Raw genomic sequence first — 22,618 nt, 5'->3', positions numbered from 1 at the left:
CCTTCTTCATAGTAGTCATAGTAGATTGTTTTATCAAATCTTGGATTTTTTTCTTAAAAGTTTTACAGATTTTGGGACACTTTTCTAACAGACTTTGAAGTAGATTTTGAGACCCAATTGTGTAATTTTTCATTATGATACTATAGCCTGATCTTGGAAATTTTCATTCAAAGTAGATTTTGAGGCCCAATCGTGGAACTGTTCATTAAAGATTTCATAGTAGATTTTTTTTTTAAATTCTGGATTTTTCTTAAAAGGTTTCAAAGCAATCAGGGACACTTTTTTAACAGATATCATAGCGGAATTTGAGAACCGGTTGTGGACGTTGCGGATTTCTTTAGAAAAAACTTTGACATCCATGGTGAAACTTTTCATAGATTTTGAACCCAAATATAGGACCTTTTCTTAAAAATTTAAAAATAGAATAGAATCTTTTTCGGAAAAGATTTTGGGGGGTTATTCTGAACGAAAATTCGCCGTGAGTTTTGTCTTTCCGCCGTCTAAACTTAACCCACTTAGCGCCGAGAATTTTTTTGGCGAGAAAACTTAAAATTTTTTATGAAAATTATATTTTTGAGACTTTTTTAGTATTTTTAAAAAATTTGATTGTTTTTAAGTCTGGAGTGTTACCCCCAAAGGCTTAAACTTCATCATTTTTCAAAACGAACTGACAGTGTTGCAACATTTTACTGATCGCTACCAATATCATGATTTCATCCCGGCGAAGGGAATTATCAATTGGCTTCTCAGTTTTTGAAATGATGCCTTTTTAGCGAAAAACCGAACTCTTTAAGTGTCTAGTATTCTCATATGAATGAGAATCACACTCACTTTTCGGCTTTTCCAAAGAAACACCAAAATCAAAATATTTTGCAATATGTCAGCACGTATCAACTAAGAATTCTTCGAATTCTGTGAGTTGAAAAGAACACCAACACAGTTGCCTGTGAGGTTGTTGTTGGAGTTTTGTTTTTAAAAGCACCAAATACTTTGGAGGGTAATATAGGTGTATCCTTATATGCCAATCCCTTGGTTTTTGATTGAAAAAATACTCTTTCTATATTCCTAACAAATCCCTGACTTGGGGTTTAGGCCAATTGCGTGGAAATGCATAGGTCAAGGGGTCGATCATCGATAACAATTATCGTTGAGTGGCGTTGCCAGTTGTCAAAATTGATCCACGTATGGCAACTCTCAACTGAAGTTGCGAATCTCAGTTGACGAAGCGGCTGTTTTTCAGCAACCACCAATTTTCAGTTGCAGTGAACATTTTCGAAGAAACAAGAAGTAAAATAGAAGGAAAAAATAAACATTTTGTTAACAATTATTGATTCTTTGCATCATTAATTAATTTTGTGTATCAATATGGTGAAAATAACGACAAAGCAGCAGTTCGAAATATTAATTGATAAACTGAGTGAAAATCCAAACTTAGCCCGAGGAGTTCGGGAGTTTTGGTGAAACCAAAGCCACAGCGGATGAAGCGTGGAGGTCCATTTCGGGCAGTTTAAACAGCCATGAACCTCCAACACGAACACCTGAAGAGTGGCAGAGTCTGGATTCACTTTAAAGCAAAGTTGAAAAAGAAAATGCCTCAAAATAAAATAAACTTCAACGACACTGGTGGTGGTTCATCACAATAAGTGAATTTATCGCCTTTGGAGCGGACAGCAGCAAATCTTTTGCAAATGAATTTGGTGACAAATACAGTAGGTTCAGTTTAAGTACAAATGACGAACATCCTCCATCTATATAGCCAACTACACCAGGGAATTTCGTTTTTGAATAAAAATGGTTTTTATTTTGCCTTTTTTCCTCCTCTGTCAACTTCGAAACGATCCAATTTTGGCACAATTTGTCCTCTATCAAGTGGACAACTTCCTTCAATACTCTCGACAATGTAGATTGAGCCATGCAATTGTTGAAATCATTGCCATGGGACTTTTGGAAACTTCCGTCCTCCAAGAATCGCAACGCTGCGCACTCTTTTAAAAGTGGGGGGTATGGCTGTTGATCTGTAACTTACTATGAAGTCATCCTTTAACGTTTCCACAACGTAAACTACGGCATCCTTTGGCAATCGAAAATACGCCTTAAACCTGAAATAATTTACTGATTATACAGATCTTTCCACATGATCATCAGCTTACAGTGCAGATGGCAATTCCAATGGATTCGACTTGTCCCTCAAATTTCTTCTAATAGATGCAATGTCCTGTACATTTTCTTCATCATCAAAAAATAATTCCACCGAACTTATCATTTTTTGGGACAGCAAATAAAACTTGACGATCCGAAGATTCAATGGGCAGGTTATATTCCAATCTTGGGTTGTTTTCCAAATTTGCTCGAAAACTCAGCCAAAATATTAAAATATTGTCCAGAATACACAAAAGAGTTATCCAAAGCGCAATTATTTTTAAAATGTTTTTTTTTTTTTTGGCGAATAGAGGTCACAAGTTTGAAAAAACACTGATCGATAACATGTTTATCGACCACCCAGTTGAGTTGACATTAATGGTACAACATTTCGTCTCAGTCGCGCAGACAACTGACAACGCAACTCCAGTTTAGTGGCAATACAAGATAGACCCACAAATGAAGCTTTATAAGCGTAAAATGACAGATAACGGACAATATTATAACAAAATGCAAACAACCCCACAAAAATATTCGAAAAAACCAAAGCTTTACGTCAATTTTTGTAACTAATTTTTGTGGCGTTTAAACGACCAGTGGCTTTTTCTGGGTTAAAGAAGAAATTGAAATTTATTTTCGTAGTCGCTGTTGATATGTCGGTCCAATATTTATTCAAGACTACTATTTCAACACATCCTACACAAATTTTAAAAATTTTGAACTTATGGACAGTTTTTTTTATCGATGGTTGTACTTGTGACCACTATTACAACGGTATAATTTTATTGTAGGGAATACAACCCTAATTGCGTTTTTGTAACAAAAAATCGTGTATACGGTGTTGGATTTGCCCATTTTCTTGATAAATTCACGTACAAACTCTTTAAAATTTGGCTTAAATTCAGTTCATTCAATCATTTCTATAATAACTTGTGGTCCTGGTTATAACTTATAATTTTGTATTCTCTTACTCATGCACAATCGTAGGCCAAAAACTTTACTTATCTTATCAAGATTACCTTTGTCCCCCATCTTTAAAAATAAATTAAAAAATACATTTTTTGTTTATTTTATTGAATTTTTATTGAAGCTTTTTTTGTTTTATTTTTATATTGTAATGATTTATATTATTTATCTCTGTGTGTTGGAGAGTATGTTGTCGTATGTATGTAATTTATGTACGTATGTGTATAATATATATAGAATAAATGTGAATAGTGTAGTTTTGTGTGGATAGCTATAATTATAATAATTATATTAATGAATTACAAACAAAATTATATTTTCACTTGTGTTCGTTCTTTTGTTTTAACGACGAGGTTGTTGCATTTAAAATAAAATATAACATTAAGATTTGTTCAATAATATTTGTTTTGTGTAATAATAAAACCAAGTTATGCATTAAAATAAAATTAAATACATAGTTATGATTAATATAAACATATTTAAAGCATACAAGCAAATGTGTATAAAATTATTCGAAATAACCACAATGAAAAATAAACATTTAAAATGCTTAAAATTAATAAACAATTAAATGGAACTAAAATTAAATATTCGTTTTGTTTCTTTACGATGGTTTTTTTGTGAGAAAAAAGTGTCATAACTAATTTTATTTATATATAAAAACAAAAATAATTAATTCAATAGAATAATAATAGCAATAAATATTTACAAAATACATGCTAGGTCAATAGGAGTTGTTCTGTTATAAAATAATTATGGGTTTTAAATATTCTTAGACAAGTCGTTTTCCTTTCAAATTCTGTTTTGATTTATTTTACTTCTTTGAACGTCGTTCGTTTGCGTTAATCTTTCTCTCTGGGTTGTTGGTGTTATCTTTGCAATAACGTCCTTTTATTTGCACAAGGCACAAATTATACCCATGACATCAATTTTTTTTTATCGTCAATTGGTTTTTGTTATAAAACTATAAAACAATTTTGTTATGTATATTTACATGCAAATAATACATAGATTACTTCTACTTTGTTTTTTGTTTATAATAATAACTTATTTAGAGTGATAAGTGACCTATAACTATATATATTTTTTTCTGCTTTAGAAATGATCTACTTTAACGGAGACGGTATGAGCTGCCGCATTGCTGGGTAAATCAATATTATCCCATTCGGTGTGAATATTCTTTTCGCTATCGGTGGCCTTTAGGGCTAAACCTAAAGATGTTGTTCTGCCGGCACAATGGGGTATATTTAGGGTAACTGGTACTAAAAATTCAAGACCTTGTGGGCCACACATTACAAGGGGTGAGAGCATTGTTTCACCTAGAGAAAAAGGAAGATAAGATAATTGATATTAATAAGATTTTTATGTAAATTATGACATGCAAAGTGTATATAGTGTAGAATTATGTAATAAATATTTATGTGTGTATGTGTAAATAGTTTTTACAACTTTTAGTGTTAGTAAAACTACATGAAAAGAACACTAATAAGGATCAAACAACAGAATTAATGAATAAAAGGGGCTTGTTAAATCAAACGCCTAAAAGTATGCTAACCTTATTTATGTTAGTTAGTAACCTTCTTTGCTCAATTAATATAAGAAGAAGAATGAGAAATAATTTCATGCAACATTTTATGGAAATAGCAAGTACAGAAGTCGTTAATAAATGTAAAATGGAATCAGTCGTGTTTGCCGGCAGCTAAATAATCTTATAGTATGTTTACATTTACGAAATCCACTCAATTTCAACTGTCAATTCCATTGATTAAACGTCAAACGAAATCCAATGGATTTCAGATGAGTTCTCTTTTGACGTATACGCAAAGGAATTTACAGTTGAAATCGAGTGGATTTCGTAAATGTAAACCAAGCATTAGCCTATGACTGTGAAAAAAAAAAACAATAACAGGAGTGATGCGCCAAAATGTCATTTGAACATAAATAAATCATTTTCGTAGGTAAAAAGAGGCTTGGGAATTTGCCAGCCTATTTTTTTGAGTAGGTTTCACCTACCTAATAATTCCACTGGCGGATCCAACACAGTTTACATTAACGACATCCACAATCCTTCTTATATTACAAGGTTTTATTTTGGAACTTTCTGGCAATTATCGAAGGAAGTGTAAATAATACAATTATAGCGTAGTAATAGAAATCAAGAAGTCTCCCTTGTCCCTTATGGGATGTTTGTGGAACAATTATTATAATAGAAATCAAGAAGACTACCGGCAGTACAAACACTTAGCTTCACATAACGACCTGATTAGCGATTTTCAGCATTCTTATGTAAAAGGAAAGTAAACTGAAACATCTTTACAGTTGTGGGTTATATAGGGAGGAGGATTCGAATTAAACCATAACTGTCTTCCTTAATTTAGAAGGAGCTTTGCTCTAGAACAACTGACCGTCTATCCCGTCTATTGTAACGAATTAGATTGATAATATGCTGTAAAGCAGACATATCAATTCGAAGATTGGGAAGAGTCTTGTAAGGAAATCAGTCACCAGAGGCACGCCACAAAGAGGAGTTCTATCACCCTTAAGGCCAATCAGCTTTTGCGCTTCATTTATTCGTTTTCCAATTACCATATTATAAAGCAATTGCAATTCCGACGTGGTTCTCCTCTATAATTTGGCTTCGGAAAACAAAGAAATGAAGCAAAAAACTGATTAAGTTTTGGCCTTTACAGTTGTTGTTGGTGTTGCAGCATAAAAACCTACTTAGAAGCATAGGTTTGATGCGGGGTTGGCAGCAGTTGGCCGAAAACCTATGGTTTTGGGAATCAAAGTACCCCGAAGTACGTGATCGACAATCGACAAAGTTGGAAAAGGTACACTGAGAAACATACGAACTTCAGACATACATACATACTTCAAACATACACTAGCTGTTCATGAAGGTGGTCCGTCCTATCTTCACATGGATGTCTTATCTGGTACACGCCCTAAGTAATACGTCGAACCTGTCCAAGCTACTGTGGAGAGGGATGCATCAGTTGTTATTACTGGAGCATTCAAAGCTATATCTAGGCGACCTTAAATGCTGTTGCTTAATATTTAGGTTCAGTTTCAGGCATGTAGCGTTGCTCACGGCTTGGGCATGTAGACGTTCTGTAACATTGAACATTCTAGTTTCAGAATCCGCAAATCCAGGTGTAAGCACCTTCCATATAAATTTGATTCAAGAGCACTGTGTTCACCAATAGGTCGAAGATGGAAGGAAGGAGGGGAACCAGGTGTGTTCTGTGACGAACTGAACATCAGCCGCTAATAGGGTGGTTCTGAGTCTTTTGACCTAGAAGAAGAGGACTGTGTCAAGCCACCGCTCTGCTTCTTCCTTGACAAATTAAAAATGATCTACTTAAAAAATAAAAACCGTAAGGATCTGGCAGGATGGACCTGAATGTAAGGTATCAAAATCAATATGGCCGTTAAGCTGAGAACTGCATCCCTTAAAAAAAACTTGTGATAGGGTTGTTAAATTTCGCCCGGTACTAGGGTGGTTCTCAGTCTTCTGACCTACAAATAGAGGACTCTATCAAGCCACCGCTCTGTTTCTTCCTTGACAAATTACAAACGATCTACTTTGAAAAAAAAAACCGCAAGAATTCGGTGGGACGGACCTGGATGTAAGGTTTAGAAATGTAAGACCGGGAATTTTAGACCGTAGAACTGCAACCCTACTACTCGTATCACATAGCAAATCAGAGATTATGTTTGCTGTAAGGGTCATAACTGGCCACTTCCGTATAGGATCTATGGCAAGGAAATAGGAGAAAAACAAAGAAATTAGTAATGCAGGCTCTGCGAAGACGTGGAAGAGATCCAAACGACCAAACACCTGCTCTGCCAGTGTCCTAGTCTCATGAGCAAAAAACACAGCCTGTTTGGTGCCTTTGAGATTGCATCCCTCTCTTATTTCCCTTCCATAGATGCAGCGGTCGTAATAAGTTTCTTGAGGAGGCTTAAATGACTGTGAGCGGGTCTCCTTAGATCTACTAATGTTTGGTTAATTTATCCTCCACCTAGTTCCAACTAATCTCTTCTTTATCTTTGCTTGTCTGCGATATCCACTTCCCTTTCCCCTTCCCGTTTACCCTTTTCCATCGTACTTTTGAGAATGAACACAATGGACCTCTGGCCACTGAGTAGCTGTTTTTAACGACGATAAGTACAATCTACCCAGCTTCACATTTCTGCGAAAGGTGTATGAAGGAATGACCCTAAATATTGAATCTTCGAGACCCTTATCTACTGTAGGATTGGCTTCCAATAGATATTTTACTATTGTAGTCTTTATGATTGCCACCGTTGTCCAGTGGTATGCACATCCGTCTTGCACGCTGAAAGCCTTGGTACGATTCCCAGCTCAGGCACCATCAAACGTTCAACGGTGAAAAAATACAGGACAACAAGAAATAACTTCGGTAAACATTTCACAGGGATCCAAGAAGAGACCTTAAACTGCACCTAAATGAAAAATCGAACTTTTGTGGGGGAGATACTCGAAGGAGTTGCCGATATAGTTAATCTTCGAACTTGATTTAAGTTAGAGAGAAATATTACGATGTGAGAAGGTTAGATAATGCCGATAATTATTGTGCCCACCCCGGTCATTTTAGTTGGTTCCGCAGGGAACACACGAAAAAAATACATTTTCGTAATCAGGACAACAAGCAGTACCTTGAGTAAAAATTCCACAACAATGATCGTATCTGCACCTAATCAAACATTTTTCAACTTTTGTACCCGAAAGATGTACCGATGAAGACTACCACCGAAATGGATTTAAGTTTGGAAGAAGCGTTACGATGTACAAAGTTTCGTATATTTGGTTCCGACAAGATTTATTACAACTTTTGGACCATTAATTCCGGAAGTATGGACTTGCCCACGAAAAAATTACATCATTATAATCAGGAACACAAAAAAGACTACCTTCGCGAAAAATTCCAAAACAATTCTCGAAGAACCCCTAAACTGCACTGATATAGACCACCTTCAAACTTAATCCAAGTTTGATAGAAATATTACCATATACAAAGTGTGGATCAAGACCTCAGTAGCCAATGCCAACAATCACAATATATTTCTAAATTTTATAAATATAATTATTAATACATTAAATAAATTATAGAATTATTTCTATAATAAAAAGTCACTGGATTAAATGTGAAATGTTATAACAAAAACGTTCATGTTCATGCAAAATATCAAACTGAGAAATATGTATGTTTGTATGTATGTGATTAGTAGAGTTAAATTATTGAGGCATGCCAAAAATACATATGTATTTGTTGTTAAAACCAAAGAAAAAATAATAGAAATAAAGAGAAAATAACATCAAGTGGTATGCAAAATAAATAATAAAAAATTAACAAAAAAATTATAAAACTTTATAATATTTTTTAATAAAAATTATAAAAAAAACTGAAAAAAAACTTGTTTAAAAATTGTGAAATAAAATATAACAAAAGATTTTTTTTTTTTGGTTTAGTTTCAAGAAAAATTAACATCGAAAAAATGTTTACATTAAAAAAATACACATGTGTAAGAAGAGAGTGAGAGTAAAAACAGACAGAAAGAGATAGGTAGGTGTAGTAGTAGTTTGGGGGGTAGGAGTTAGATTAGATTGAAATAGGAACAAACCATTTTCCATGTCCAATGGTGGGCCACCAACAGCCTGACCCATACGCGGATCACTGACGGTGAAATAGATTTCTTGTCGTACACCAGGTGCAATGGCACCGGGTGGAATTTCCAGCGAAACATTCCATACATTATCGGCCAAGGTACCACCATTAGAATCGAATATACCACGACATGTTGTGGGTTCTCTGGGTTGGGCGGGGAATGAACCCTTTCCTGGTATAGAGGCAGCTGCCGGTGCCGAGGTTGGTACCGGTCCAGCTATGGGTAATGACATATTACTGGTATATGGTGTGCTGGTGGCATTTGGTGGCCCAACCGGCAAACTAGCCTGTGATGTATAGTGTGTCTCTATTGAGGTACGACTATCACTGATTTTTTTCAATGGTGGTGGTCCAGTACGTTTGAGAATATTTGAAATGTGGAAGGGAGCCCGACTGGAGCGCGGTGTTAGCGGCAATGTGGGTTTTGGTGGTTCCAGGGGTTCTATGGGTGGCCCCTCCACCACCAAGGGTGAGGATACAGCTTGTGGTGTTTCAAAAACATCATCTGATATATCCTGGGTATCATCATTGGGGCCATTATTTATTGTTGTTTGTTCCAGCATTCCTTGGTTGTGTTTGTTTTCTATCACTGTGGGCATTTCAGATCTATCGAAATCTTTAGAGGTACCACAATTGGTGTCTTCTAAATCATCCTCATCGTTTCGGACCAAGGGAGCAGATGTTGCGGCGGCTTCTATTACAGTATCACAAGATTTTTGCAGTTCTGCTGCTGGACTTAAACGACCAGCAGATTCATGATTTATCTCTGCCTGGGTGTTAATTTCTGTTTTACCCTCTTTCTTTTCATCGGTTTCATTTTCCCGTGACTGTAATATGCTTTCCTCTTTGGACTCGTATATGGGTTCTGGTCTACCCATATCCCTTTTAGAGACATATGAAGGCTCGGCCATACTGTCAAGGGTCTCTCGCCTTGTTTGATATATTTGCTCTCTTAATTGGGCCCTGGTCTTTAGAGCACTTTCTTTAACCTCACGTCTGCTTTGATAGATTGGCTCCTTTTCAGATTTCTCATCCGATTTTTCACTACTGTGTGGGCTAAATTCCCTTTCCATTTCCCTTTTACCCTGGGTAATGCGATCTTGCATTTCTTTCTTGGTTTGATACAAATGACTGCGTTGCATTTCTCGCTGCATTTCACGCCGCGATTGATAGACCGGCTCATGGATTTCAGCCTGCTCATTGGCTGCGCCAGGATAAAATCGTCGTCTTGTCATTACCTCTGAATTGGGAGCTCTACGCTGATTATCCAGCATATAGGCACCCTGTTTACTTTGATAGATGTCGTCTTGCTCATAATTTGCCGTTTGATTGGCTGGCATTAGGGGTCGTCGTCCATGTGAACGATCCGCTGTTGTGGTACTGTGTCTCCTCATAATGCGTTTACCGTTACGATTTTGGGCAGCTTCCATTTGCCGTCGCTCCAAATCTATACAAGCACGATTGGCATATATGTCATCTTGTTCTGTATAGTTGGCAGCATAGGGATCATATGCAACACGATCCCGTGACATGCGATCCCGTCCGGGCACCGTACCCATGTGACCATAAATATCTTCTTCACCCAAATTCTGATAGGTACTATTCATTACATCCTGCTGTTGTTGATGGTGATGCGGAGGATAGGGTACGGTACCATAATTTTGTGGTACTTGATCATAATACTGGTCTCGACCTCTCATGGCATTCGGTGGTACACTACGACCACGACCTCCATTGTAATATCTTTCATCAAATCCAGCCGGATATGTGGGATATTCATCTGGATAATAGGGCCTCTGCATGCCTCGTTCAAGCATTGAATTTTGTCTACGCAAAGCAGATTTACTGGGTTTCCTATCAGGATCAGACATACTGTTTATTCGCCTTAGAGGACGTGTACCTTTTATAAAGGCATTTTTAATCGCAGTCAACTGACTTTTGAGTACCGATTTCTTTTTGGTTTTATGTGGCAATGGTGGTGGCATATCATTTTCATTATAATACTGTTGATGGTGGGGATGGGCTGGTGGTAGAGGTGGTGGCGCCCCCGCTTGGCTTCCATAATCATAATAATTGGGATCTTGAGCAGCGTGTGGAGGACGTTCATGTGGATATCTGGGTACTGATCTAGATCTTGGGGGTGGATGTTGTGGTGGCATACCATAATAATCATCATAGATTTGTTGTTGTTCTTGTTGTTGCTGTTGTTCATATGACTCCATTTCGCTATGGGAATTTTATATAGTAGTGGAGGGGTTTGATTTGAATGGAATGAATAAGTTTTTGTTTTTAATTTAAGGTTTGGAATAAGATTTACTATTTTTTGGTTTTCGTAAGAATAGACATATTGGGATACTAAGATCGGGGTTGGGAAAATAATATAAAATATCCTGCAATAGTTTTTGTACAAGTATTTTTTTTTTTAAAGAACATTGGAAAGGGGGGTTTTTTCATTCTAACCTCAATTTGGTTTTTGGTTATTGAAGAATGGCTTTACGAAGACTCATAAAATATTCGTGTAGAAAAACTTTTGAACATATTGGAGGTAAAGGCTTATCTCTAGAACTCTAGTTCCGAAGTACAGTATATATCATTTGAACCACGCGAGAAATACTAGTAGCTTTTATAAGCACGAGAAGAGGGTTTAGAATAATACTCATGTTTAGAAAACATGGGGCACCATGGTGATGCAATGCCTAGTATATTCGCTTTACACGTAGAAGCTCAATGGTTTGAAATTATTCTATAAGAAGGTTTTCTATGTACAACACGCCGTTTGGACTTGACGATATGAGACAAAACTAGAATAGGAAGCGTTGTTTGTCATAATCAAAGTCCCCTTTATAAGAAATGCTGTGTGTGGAATGCTTATGAGAACTATTTTTAGTTTTAGGAAGGTTACACATTGAAAATTTCTGGGGTGGTGATAATATTGCAAGCAATTGTTATTGATATTGTTTGGAACTCAGAATTTAGTTTCATAAAATTATTGTTTTATTAAATGACGCCTTCTATATTACGTCCTTTAAAAAATACTTGCACAAATAAAATAAATATAAAATAACAAACATTACATTAATACCTAACCTAACAAATCTCAATAATATTTTTACTGACTGAAATAACATTTTAGGCATTAAAGCCTGAAAAAAAATGTTAGTTTTTTGTTTAATCAAAATTCACATAACTTAAACAAAAAAACTTGTTTCTTTATTTTGCAAATACCAATTGAATTAAGAAGAAGAAGAAATTTCACAAATATAGCAAATGGTGTTGTCTTCTTGTTTACCATACCAAAATAGTAAAGGGGTTAGCAAAAAATGCCCTTAAACCGAAATTAATTAAAAAAATAACAATTAAACTAAATTTTATATTGTTTTATAGCTATAATCAAGAATAAAACAGTTTTTGGGTTAGTTTTTACATTTAAGAAAGAGAGGGGGTGTTATTGTTTCATTTAAAAAAAAATCATTATTGATTTTAAATGCAAGAGACCAAAACCTTTGAATTTATTAATACTAAAATATGTATTTTTTAGGGACCTAATAGAAAATCTAGTGTAATATTTATGATTAATTCTTTTATGTATGTATGTTTTTTTTTATGTAAATGTGTAAAGTTGTTTGTATAAAATCACATTAACCCGAAAAATGTTTTATTTTCGTTTAACAAATAACATCGATATTGTTATGAGGAACAGTTTTTATCACTTCATTCAAATAAGGAATTTGTTAAATAGTGTTGCTGTCCCCAATTGGATACGATTATAACGAAGAGGAAAAAATAATAAAAACCAAAGGTCGTCTTCTCTTAATAGCCCAGCAAAATGTTCGATGCCAAAGATGACATTCAATCATGGGTGCAAGTGATCTAGCATGTCATCTTTTTAGCATCTTCATCGATGAATTTTATATGAGCGTGGACCCCAAAAGATGACGTTCTTTTCTAGATCCTAAGCCTGTCATTTTAACCAATGCGTTGACATGTCATTTCCACCAATGCTTTGGCATGTCATTTCCACCAATGATTTGACATGTCATTTTCACCAATGCTTTGACAAGTCATTTTCACCCATGCTTTGACATGTCATTTTAACCAATGCTTTGGTACGTCATTTTCACCAACCCCTTGGCATGAAATTTTCATGTCTTGTTTGGAAAATGGAAATATTGAAATATGGTTTTCATGAAAAACAAAACTCTTTATTAATTCAAACGAATTCATGAAATAGCAACAATTAATTTATCAGTAGTGCGATTCTGTAACTTTTATTAATAACGAACCGACATCGGTAGTTAACAAAAATATTCGGTTGAGTTAACGAATGTGCTATTCTGTAACTTTATGTTAACGATTGTAGAAATCGTTAGCACATACCGACGAATATCGATGGAAAGACAAATTGTCAAATATTATATTTTGATATTTATTAATGTATTTTTGAATTAAAAATATTGTTTCTCCGCAAATACAGGCAAAAAACGCGTAAGGGAGGAAGAAAGGTTCGCTTTTTGAAGAAAAGCGCCTAACATAAGTATCTGCAAGTATTCCAACAATGCGTAACACAAGTCCACTTTCAACTTCTAAAGCGTCAAGTGTGTATGTATGTATGTACTGCTAGGAGGTAAATAAATCTCATAGATTTTCGTGGTTTTATTCCAGGATATGAATAAACGTGTCATTCGCATCCACGTATTAGCTCGGCAAGGCATTATAAGTTTGAAGTGGGCTGGGCAGTGTAAACAGAATCATTGGTCAAAAGGTCACTTTGAAGTTAATTGTATTTTTATGAATGTACAGATAAATAAATTTTTAACACCGCAATAAAACGAAGAGTTATTTTTGCCATATGAATATATAGCTCCGAAATTTGAGATGACTTAAACCCCTACAATGATGTACGTGGATCCACGTTACCGTCATTTGAGTTTATATATTCACATATTCAATACACGCCCACATCAAATGAAATTTCTCATAGCGTAGTGTATAAAAAGTTCGGAAATCCGAACATACACGACATTTTTAGCATTCTGATTATTAGTGATGCTGAGTTTAAATCTATAATATTACCACAGAACAAAGTAGGTTGTAGGAACACCATACACGTTTTGGCCTCGTAGAAAAATAGTGTTAAGGGCATTGGTATAGGCCTTGAGTTCTTTTGAAGATTTAGCTAACGGTGTTCCTCTTTAATAATAAGGAAAGGGTAGCATGTGACAGCTTCGTCACTGTTGCGCATTCGTCAGAGCCGATTTAATTGATGCTACATGTAGATCCTCCAAGGGAAAGTTATGAGTTAATCGAAGATCTACCACTTCCTCTTTGGTGATCTTTATGCATCTTCAATAAAATCGGCGCCGGCGAAAGCACAACAGTGACGAAGCTTCCCCCTGTTATCCTACATAGTTAACCCTTATGTAAATGCCTTAAGAAGATTTTTCTCAATAAGGCGGAATTTACCTTGTGTACCGTCTTTATTGACATAGCATATGTTCATATAAAACGCCGTTGTTAAAAGAATTCAGCAAAATATTGCAATAATGTACTGTCGTTAAGACTTAACAACTACTTTTTTTTGGTTGTTAACTTAACAATAATTGTCGGTAATTAACGACAAAATTTACCGACAAAAATTGTTAAAATTGGTATACAGAATAGCACTTACCGAAAATTATCGTTAACTACCGACATTCGTCGTTAATTCTGTCGTTAAGGAGTTACAGAATCGCACTACAGTTTAGTTTTTCAAAAGTTTACATCCAAAATTGCAATGTAATCACCACCGCTGCAACGCAAAAGATTACTTCCTCCGTTCTCCGCAACTGATATTCTTTCATCTTACAAAAGGTTTTTTCAATTATCTTCCCATCACCAGTTCAGATTTCAACATGGACTCCAAATGCACTCCTTTAAGTATTTTTATTTCGTAAATTACTTTTATTTTATAATTTTGTTATTTTATAACAACATTTTGGTAATTTATACTCTTTTGTTTAGTGACGGAAATATGTAGGGATCTACAACCCGGCTTGCTTTAGGGATTTCTAAGAACAAAATGTAACGAACGGGGAGGAGAGACTTTTTATGGAAAATACCATTTATGCTTAATTAATTTAATTTTAATTGTTTCTTTCCAAAAGTAGTTTCTTCTTTATTTTCAGATTCTTGTTCCTTTTCGTTTCGGATTTTTTTCAAATTCCAAGAAGCGAGATTTGATTGATTCCATTCTATGTCAGATTTAGAACAGACAAGGGAACTTTTAAAATAGCAATGTGTGCAGTCCGATTCTATTTTTAGCTCGATAGTTGGGACTTCATATAATACCAATTGTTTAGAAGTTTTAGTTGTTTGATATGCAGGAAATGTAAGACAACATCACGGCGACAGTTCTAACAACTTTGGTCGGTTCCAGAAACTGCAAGAATCTACTTATTTTTACTACGATAACAATTTTTCCTTTATGTTATCGGAAAAAATAGTAAAAATTAGTAGATTTTTGCAGTACTGGAACATACCAAAATGAAAATAAACAGGTGTGTAAATAAAAACACAAACATCATCTCTATTGGATCGATGGAATGGATACAAATGCTGATGAAAAGATCGGATCTTTCACGACTTCCTTTGCATTGGTTCAAATCCTAATGAAAAGATCGGATCTTTCACGACTTCCTTTGAACCAATGCAAAAGATGACATGAAATCACGTCATCGCAAAGAACCCCTTCCGCCAAATTTTGCTGGGAGGTGAATATAAAATTCAACCAATAAAAATAGTTTCATTTAAATTCTGCATGGATGCCATTTAAATAAATTCAAAACTTAATTATTTTTGGTTATTTAGCTACCTTTTTGTTTTATTTATCTATAATTTTATTATACTACAAAAACTGGCGATTTAACACTTCAAATCGTTGTTCTTGATTGATATTAGCACCGAAAAGTATGCTCATAAAGTTAACTAAAATAACATTAAGTCTCACATGGTACTGTACAGTACAAAATTTATTTACTTTTTGGACATTTCGTAAGTATACAGACGATTAGAACGGGGTTTGGCATTATGAAATCATATCGAGGACGATAGCACTTGGTACTGTATTGAAGAGCCACAGTTTTCACATTGTTGTGTGTACTTAAAAATACAAAAACTAATCTTTACCCTAAGAAGAAATGCGTTAGAAAAGTAACGGAGTAAAGAAAACGAAAGATTATGGCCTGTATTGGCACAGAAACATGCTACGAAAAGATACATGGGCTAGGTGTTGGGTTTATGGTAAACCTAGACCATCAGTATCCACGACCAACATAGAAAAAAATGAACAGATTAAAACATATAATCTTCGGGATTAATAAATTGTACTAGGTGTGTTTAATGCCAAAGTTTGTAGGAGAATATCCTTGGCCCAATAGTCGGAAATTCCAGTTTTCATAGGGATACAGAGGAAAAGAACGCGGTATACAGGGTGATCCTGCTCTGAACACGAATATTAGGCCTATGAATGAATAGAATCGCATTTCTACGGAAAATGCCACAATGAGAAATTCGAGTCAAACTCATCGTGATGGAGCAGGCACATTCTTCGGCAAAGATAGTGAAGGGAATCTGAACTGAAACATATATTGTGCTAAGAATTTGGAAGGAGTTTCATAAAATGAGCTTCTGGTATAAAAAATTGTCGGCGATGAGGATGCTACAGAACCGATTCCGTAAACGGTACTGAATATACTTATATTAACAATCTAACCAAAAAGGTATCAGAACAGCAATTTAGTTGGCAATTACCAGTCGAATTAAGACCGACAGCATCATACTGATAATAAGTATACAGATCATAAAAATTTAAGTGGAGAGACGCATTCACAATTGGCGGAGTTTCAGCCTACTTTTGTCTAGAGGTCTTCAATAGGCAAAGAAGGGTTTATTGAGGAGTTCATTATACAGACGACCTCGTGAGGTTTTCCTCGGACAGAGGACGATCTCGTCAGTTATTTTACAGAAAATAAAATACATTTTGAGGTCTTCTTTAGACAACAGAACACCTTTTGAAGTATTCTTTAGATACTAGAAGATCTTCGGAGGTCTCTAATAGAAAGAAGATATATAGAGCACTTATGTATGTATATAGACAACAAAAGAAGTTGTGAGGTCTTCTACATGCGTAAGACCGCATGAGGTCTTCTATAGATAACGTATAATCCCTTAAAGTCTTCTACAGACAACCAAAAGTCGTTTGAGGTCTTCTTTGAACAGATAAAACCCTCTTCAGGTCGTCAACAGCGAATGCAAGTTGCTTCAACAAAAATCAAAGTGATTCGATAGCAGGTCTTAAAGTGGACTTATCCGAAATTTTGTGTGGGAGGTACCGGATGGAGTGGACAAATATATTCCATATTTGAACCTGATCTATATCTAGTAGAAATATTAGGATGTGTAAAGTATGGACCAATTCGGCCACTCCCTTCAATAGTTACCGTATGAACAAATTTTCCGAACATTTTTGAACTTTTGTGGGGGAGGTACCTGAAGGAGTGGACCGATATGGCTTATCTTCAAACTTAAACTATGTTTGGAAAAAATATTAATTAGGCCAAATTTTGGACCGAATCGGCAAATCCGTTCTAGAGTTATCATGCGCTCCAACCACCTCACACGGTGTCATAGGGTTTTTTTTTTGCAACTTTCATGCTATTTTCTCAGGAAGTATGGACTTGCCCCTAATAAAACTTGTACCGTCGTATGGAGGGCAGTGAATACAAGTTGCTAAAACAAAAATCAGAGCGATTCGAGAGATGGCCATAAACTGAACTTTTCCGAAATTTTGTGTGGGAGGTACCCGAAGGAGTGGGCTGATTGAGTCTGTCTTGAAACATTATCTAAGTCTGGTACACATTTTACGATGGGCAAAGTATGGACCAAATCGAACATTTTCGAACTTTTGTGGGGGAGGACCGGAAGGAGTGGACCGATATAACTCATCTTCGAACTTAAACTAAGTTTGGAGAAAATATTACGAAAGCCAAATTTTGGACCGAATCGGTTGATCCGTTCGAGAGTTATGGTGCGCTCCAGCCAGCCAGACAGACGGACGGACATTGTTCAATCGACTCCAAATTGTCTGAAACACATTTCGTCCAAACATACTTGGGGTCTAAAACCATTATTTCGATGAGGCACATTTTGCCCGTATGAAAATGTATACACCCTTTCTAGCCTAAAGGCTGAGGGTATAAAAAGGCTTATTGAACACTTCAATAGACAACAGAAACCTTCTTGAACTCTTCAACAGAATATCCCGTCAGTTGTTCTACCTGTTGAGGTCGTCTATACACAACCGGAAAATTCTTGAGGTTTTCTTTAGACAGATATTGTCCTCTTGAGGTCTTCAACAAACAACAGAAGATCTCGTGAGGTCTTCTACAGACAACAAAAGACCTTTTCAGGTCTCTTTTAAGGCAACAAATTACTTCTTGAAGTCTTCTTTGGACAGATAAAGTCCTCTTGAGGTCTTCAACAGACAACAGAAGACCTCGGAGGGTTTTCAATAGACAAATTAAAATCTTGTGAGGACTTTTACAAACAACTGAAGACCTCTTGAAGTCTACTATAAGCAAAATAACACTATAAGACATCTAGACGGCAACGGGTTCTTTCGTACCGGATTGACCCGAAACCCAAGTGTTTCGGTCAGCGGTTGCCAACCCAACATCAAAGCTATGCTGCTACAACAACATAAGACATCTAGATGTCTTCTATATAGATGACAAGGTTTTATGATCCTACTAAAGAAGGTTCTTGGAAACAGATAAATTATTACTTGGCGTGTTTGTGATAATTTTTTATCGAAAAAATCTAAAGTCCAATCAGCGTGGGACATTAAATATCGCAATCCCACGGCAGTTGGTTCATTCCATTCCATTCCGGCCAGCGGCTGCCAACCCAGCATTAAACCTATCCCAGCAAAATGTTCGATGACAGATCATGAGTTGAATCATAGGTGCAAGTGACTTGTCATAGGTGCAAATTTAGGTGAATCACCGATGAAATTTACAAGGGAGTGACACCTGATTTCACCTGTTCATTGTCATGGCATTTTGCACCAGTTCATTGTCATGACATTTTGCACCAGTTCATTGTCACGGCATTTTGCACCAGTTCATTGTCACGGCATTTTGCACCAGTTCATTGTCATGACATTTTGCACCAGTTCATTGTCATGGCATTTTGCACCAGTTCATTGTCACGGCATCTTGCACCAGTTCATTGTCATAGCATCTTGCACCGGTTCATTGTCATGGCTTCTTGCACCAGTTCATTGTCATGGCTTCTTGCACCAGTTCATCGTCATGGCTTCTTGCACCAATGCTTTGGATCCGGATTTTTGCCAATCAGAAATAAAATTCGCAATACAATTATGTAATTTGTTGAATTAATAAGAATACAATGCGCAGATGATTTGTATCGCCAGATGTTATTTTTCTTTATTTTGTATGTAATTTTCAAAATTATATATTATATTAATCTGCAATATCATATTTATCTCTTCCGATGGCTGCAAGATACTTCTTTCAACTTGGGGGTTTCGTTTTTCCAATATTCGATAAATTATGTGTCAATCTCTGAACCAAGCTCATCGTTTGGGAAATCTAGTATAAATTTGAATTCTGTTATTTTATTTCAAAAGAAAAAGCTTATCCTGTAATAGTTACCACGTTATGGTCTCTTTTATACTTATTTTACCGATCTCCTACTTTGCTTCTCTCACTTTGCATGCCACGTTTGTGATATCGTGATCTTTCCATTGGAGTTTTGTTCCCTCGGGTCGCATAACGTCAAATGGCTCGTATTCATATGCCGGTGGCATCTTTATCCATCCTGTTAACATGGCCCAACCAACCCAATAATTGCAGCTCGATATGTTTTACTATATCGGTGTTGGTCGGCTGGGGAAGCTCGTGGTTTATAGACCGGTTCTTTTTCATACTTCTTTTTAATATCCACAAATCGAAACAGGTTTCCAAACACAAAATATATTTTTCTTTTGTTTTATATCAATTTACATTGTATTTTTAATTAAAATATATAAATTTTGTCACTATCGACCACTTTCATCTGACTTTTATTTTCATTTTAACAATTACTTTTGCAAGTACACAATTATTCGGGTATATGAGTATTTGTTAATTTATTGTGCGGTTACTTATCAATTTATTTGAACTCATGATAATATTGTGACAAAGATCGGATCTTTCACGACTTCAATTGCACTCATGAAAATTCGATGAAAAAAATCGGATCTTTCATGACTTCGATTGCACTCATGAAAATTCGATGAAAAAGATCGGACCTTTCACGACTTCAATTGCACTCATGAAAATTCGATGAAAAAGATGGGATCTTTCACGACTCCTTTCGCACTCATGCAAAAGAACCAGTGAAATCATGATTTCACATGGAATCACTTCCATTTAATTTTGCTGGGTATGCTTCTACGTAGGTTGAAATGCCGCTACAACAACAACTAAATATCGCGACGTATGAATCACCTCTGGTGTAGAGGTACAACGACAGATTTGAACGATTACATTTGGATGAATGTGCTCCAAAATGGGCATATACAAAGAAGGTGTTTAAATACGAAGCACCAGTTGCATTAGGAAATTGTCAAACTTCGATGTAAAGCTGAATTGAAGACAGGTAGTTAGGTGAAAACACTCAGTCGTAGTAGGACAAAAAACGGAGGCGCTTGGATGTCAATTTTATGTACAATCATTTAGTGGATTCAAGTTGCAGTTTTACTTATAAGTCAAACAATTCTCTTCACAATCTTGGGATTGACAAATAAAATAGCTTGGACTTAGCAATGTAAACGTGCTCTAAGAGATAAGAAATTTATTTAGTCTCTTTTGTGTACTCTCTATCATAACTGGTGCGCACGACAACCCTCAAAGAGAGTTACAGATTTGGACAAACTTAAATCAGTTTGGGTTCATGACTGCAGGTTCTCCCCTCAAAAGTTTTGAAATTTATACAATAGGTCGTTATTATGGCACGGATTACAACAATAAAATTTTCGTCTTTGGAAGTTAATACCTACTGGTTAAAGAAAATATAAATTCTTCGACCCCTTCTACCTTAGTGTGATGAGAAAGGAGTAAACGATTTGATTTCAACTTTCCACATCCTAATATTTCCTTCAAACTTAGAACAAGTTCGAATATAAACTATATTGGGTTCATTTACCCAAAAGTCCATGATTTTTGTGTTCAAATACAGTTCAAGCCACACCTCGAATAGTTATCTAAAAAAATTTCCAAAGCTATTTACGTATACATATCTAAGAAAAAGGACCTATCTTTGGTACCTACAGTTGGATTTCACATTAAAATTAATTAGTTGGAAATCCATTAATATTATTTGGCTTTTTGTGTGAAGAAGAGTTTTGAATGATTGTGCCCCATATTTTCAAAGCAACTTTGCTGCATTTTCAAAGTTGTGGTATAGGTCGATGTAAACGAAACCGAAAAATTTACGAAGAATATATAGAGTAGCTTAATGTTCAACCAATTAAGACACATTTATTTCAACAGCGTTTTTCATCTACTCTTGGAAAGCTATTAATGAAAATCCGTAGATGTTTTGAGAACATAACCTAACATTTTGAACAAGTTTTATAATTTCTTCGTTATAACCGTTTTTGCTATTCATTTTTGGATTTTAACAATTGTTTTCTATTCTCTTTATTTGAATGAAGTTATATGTTGGGGGAAATATTTCTTTTTATTCTATTGTTTGGTTATTGCAAAATAAAAGTTTTAAACAAAATTTTTTGTCTAAGTGTTGTTGGGTGGGTGAATAACAATTTTGTATTTTTTATATTTTCAAATAATTATGGGCTATTGTTGATGATGAAGAATAAGGTCTGAGCGATGTTATAAAAAATGATGTTTAAATAATTTTGTAAACAAAAATGTTTTTATCGAAACAAATGAATATCTTTTTTGTATGCAAATAATACAAAAAAACTATGACCTTTGACCCGATGTTTGGAATGTTGTTTTCATCAGTTAAAACACAATAAAACAAATGAATGAACGTTTTATGAAATGGATGAATTAATAAACAAAAATAAAAACATTTTTCGTTAACACAATGTGAAATAAAACAGAAGTTGTATCTATTTAGAATGGGGGATATGAGGAGGCAAATGGGGAAAACTTTCATACTGTAATTCTCAGCAGTTTTCTTTAGTTTAACTTGGAGAAATGTAATAAGAAAAAAATAGGTGTGTTTGCTCACTTACCTCATGTTGTGATGGTGTCCAGCTGTGCCAATTTGAGGTTTACGATATAATTCAAATGCTGAACCTCTTTGTTCACGACTACCAGCTAAATCTAAGGATAAGAATTATCGTGTGTTGGTAATTGTTTTTAGTGTTGCAAATTTTATGTACCAACCTATGGGAGGAGGCATGCCGCGATGTGGTGCAATATATGGCCCAGTACCACTACCCCCATTATAATGATGTGATGTGGCATTACCATTGTAACCATTTGCCGGCGGATAGCCGGGGGTATTGGGTGGACCATAATTGTTGTTTGTGCCATATGTAGGTTGGATATTTGCATTGGCATGAGGAGATCCAGGTGTTTGTTGGCCATAGTGGTGATGTTGTGGAGCCGGTGGATAATAGAAACCATTGGGAGAACGTGGGGAACCGGGTTCCTGGGGAAATACAAAAATTAGGATTATTAAAAATGGATCACATTGTTATAAAGACGAATTAACAACTTCTGGGTATTAATTCTAAACAATGT

General features: G+C 35.4%; 1 protein-coding gene and 1 long non-coding RNA gene across 38 annotated transcripts in view; both read right to left on the bottom strand.

The window, feature by feature from the left end:
• Positions 1-1,119: 1,119 nt before the first annotated feature.
• On the bottom strand, positions 1,120-2,582 carry LOC141390541 (uncharacterized). The gene is made up of 2 exons (XR_012409399.1): positions 2,151-2,582; positions 1,120-2,099 (listed from the first exon to the last, which is right to left on the bottom strand). It is a non-coding gene; the product is annotated as an uncharacterized lncRNA (long non-coding RNA).
• A 614-nt stretch (positions 2,583-3,196) lies between these two features.
• Positions 3,197-22,618, bottom strand: part of pyd (zonula occludens-like protein polychaetoid) — a 399,371-nt gene continuing 379,949 nt past the window's right edge. For 24 of the 37 annotated variants that reach the window (XR_012411495.1, XR_012411511.1, XR_012411517.1 and 21 more), the window contains 3 exons: positions 22,259-22,526; positions 22,105-22,195; positions 3,197-4,424 (listed from right to left, as the gene is read on the bottom strand). Coding sequence is in view for 29 of the 37 variants with exons in the window: in XM_073974388.1 (XP_073830489.1) it covers positions 4,421-4,424; positions 22,105-22,195; positions 22,259-22,526 (363 nt within the window). In the remaining 8 variants the exon portion in view is untranslated. The other 13 variants (XM_073974293.1, XM_073974301.1, XM_073974310.1 and 10 more) reach the window with 2 other exon arrangements.

This window comes from Musca autumnalis, unplaced genomic scaffold, assembly GCF_047663935.1.
Source record: "Musca autumnalis isolate F117 unplaced genomic scaffold, ASM4766393v1 scaffold_1, whole genome shotgun sequence".
Classification (NCBI taxonomy): Eukaryota; Metazoa; Arthropoda; class Insecta; order Diptera; family Muscidae; genus Musca; species Musca autumnalis.
Note: the sequence above shows the minus strand (reverse complement) of the source record. Positions and strands in the feature narration are given on the sequence as shown.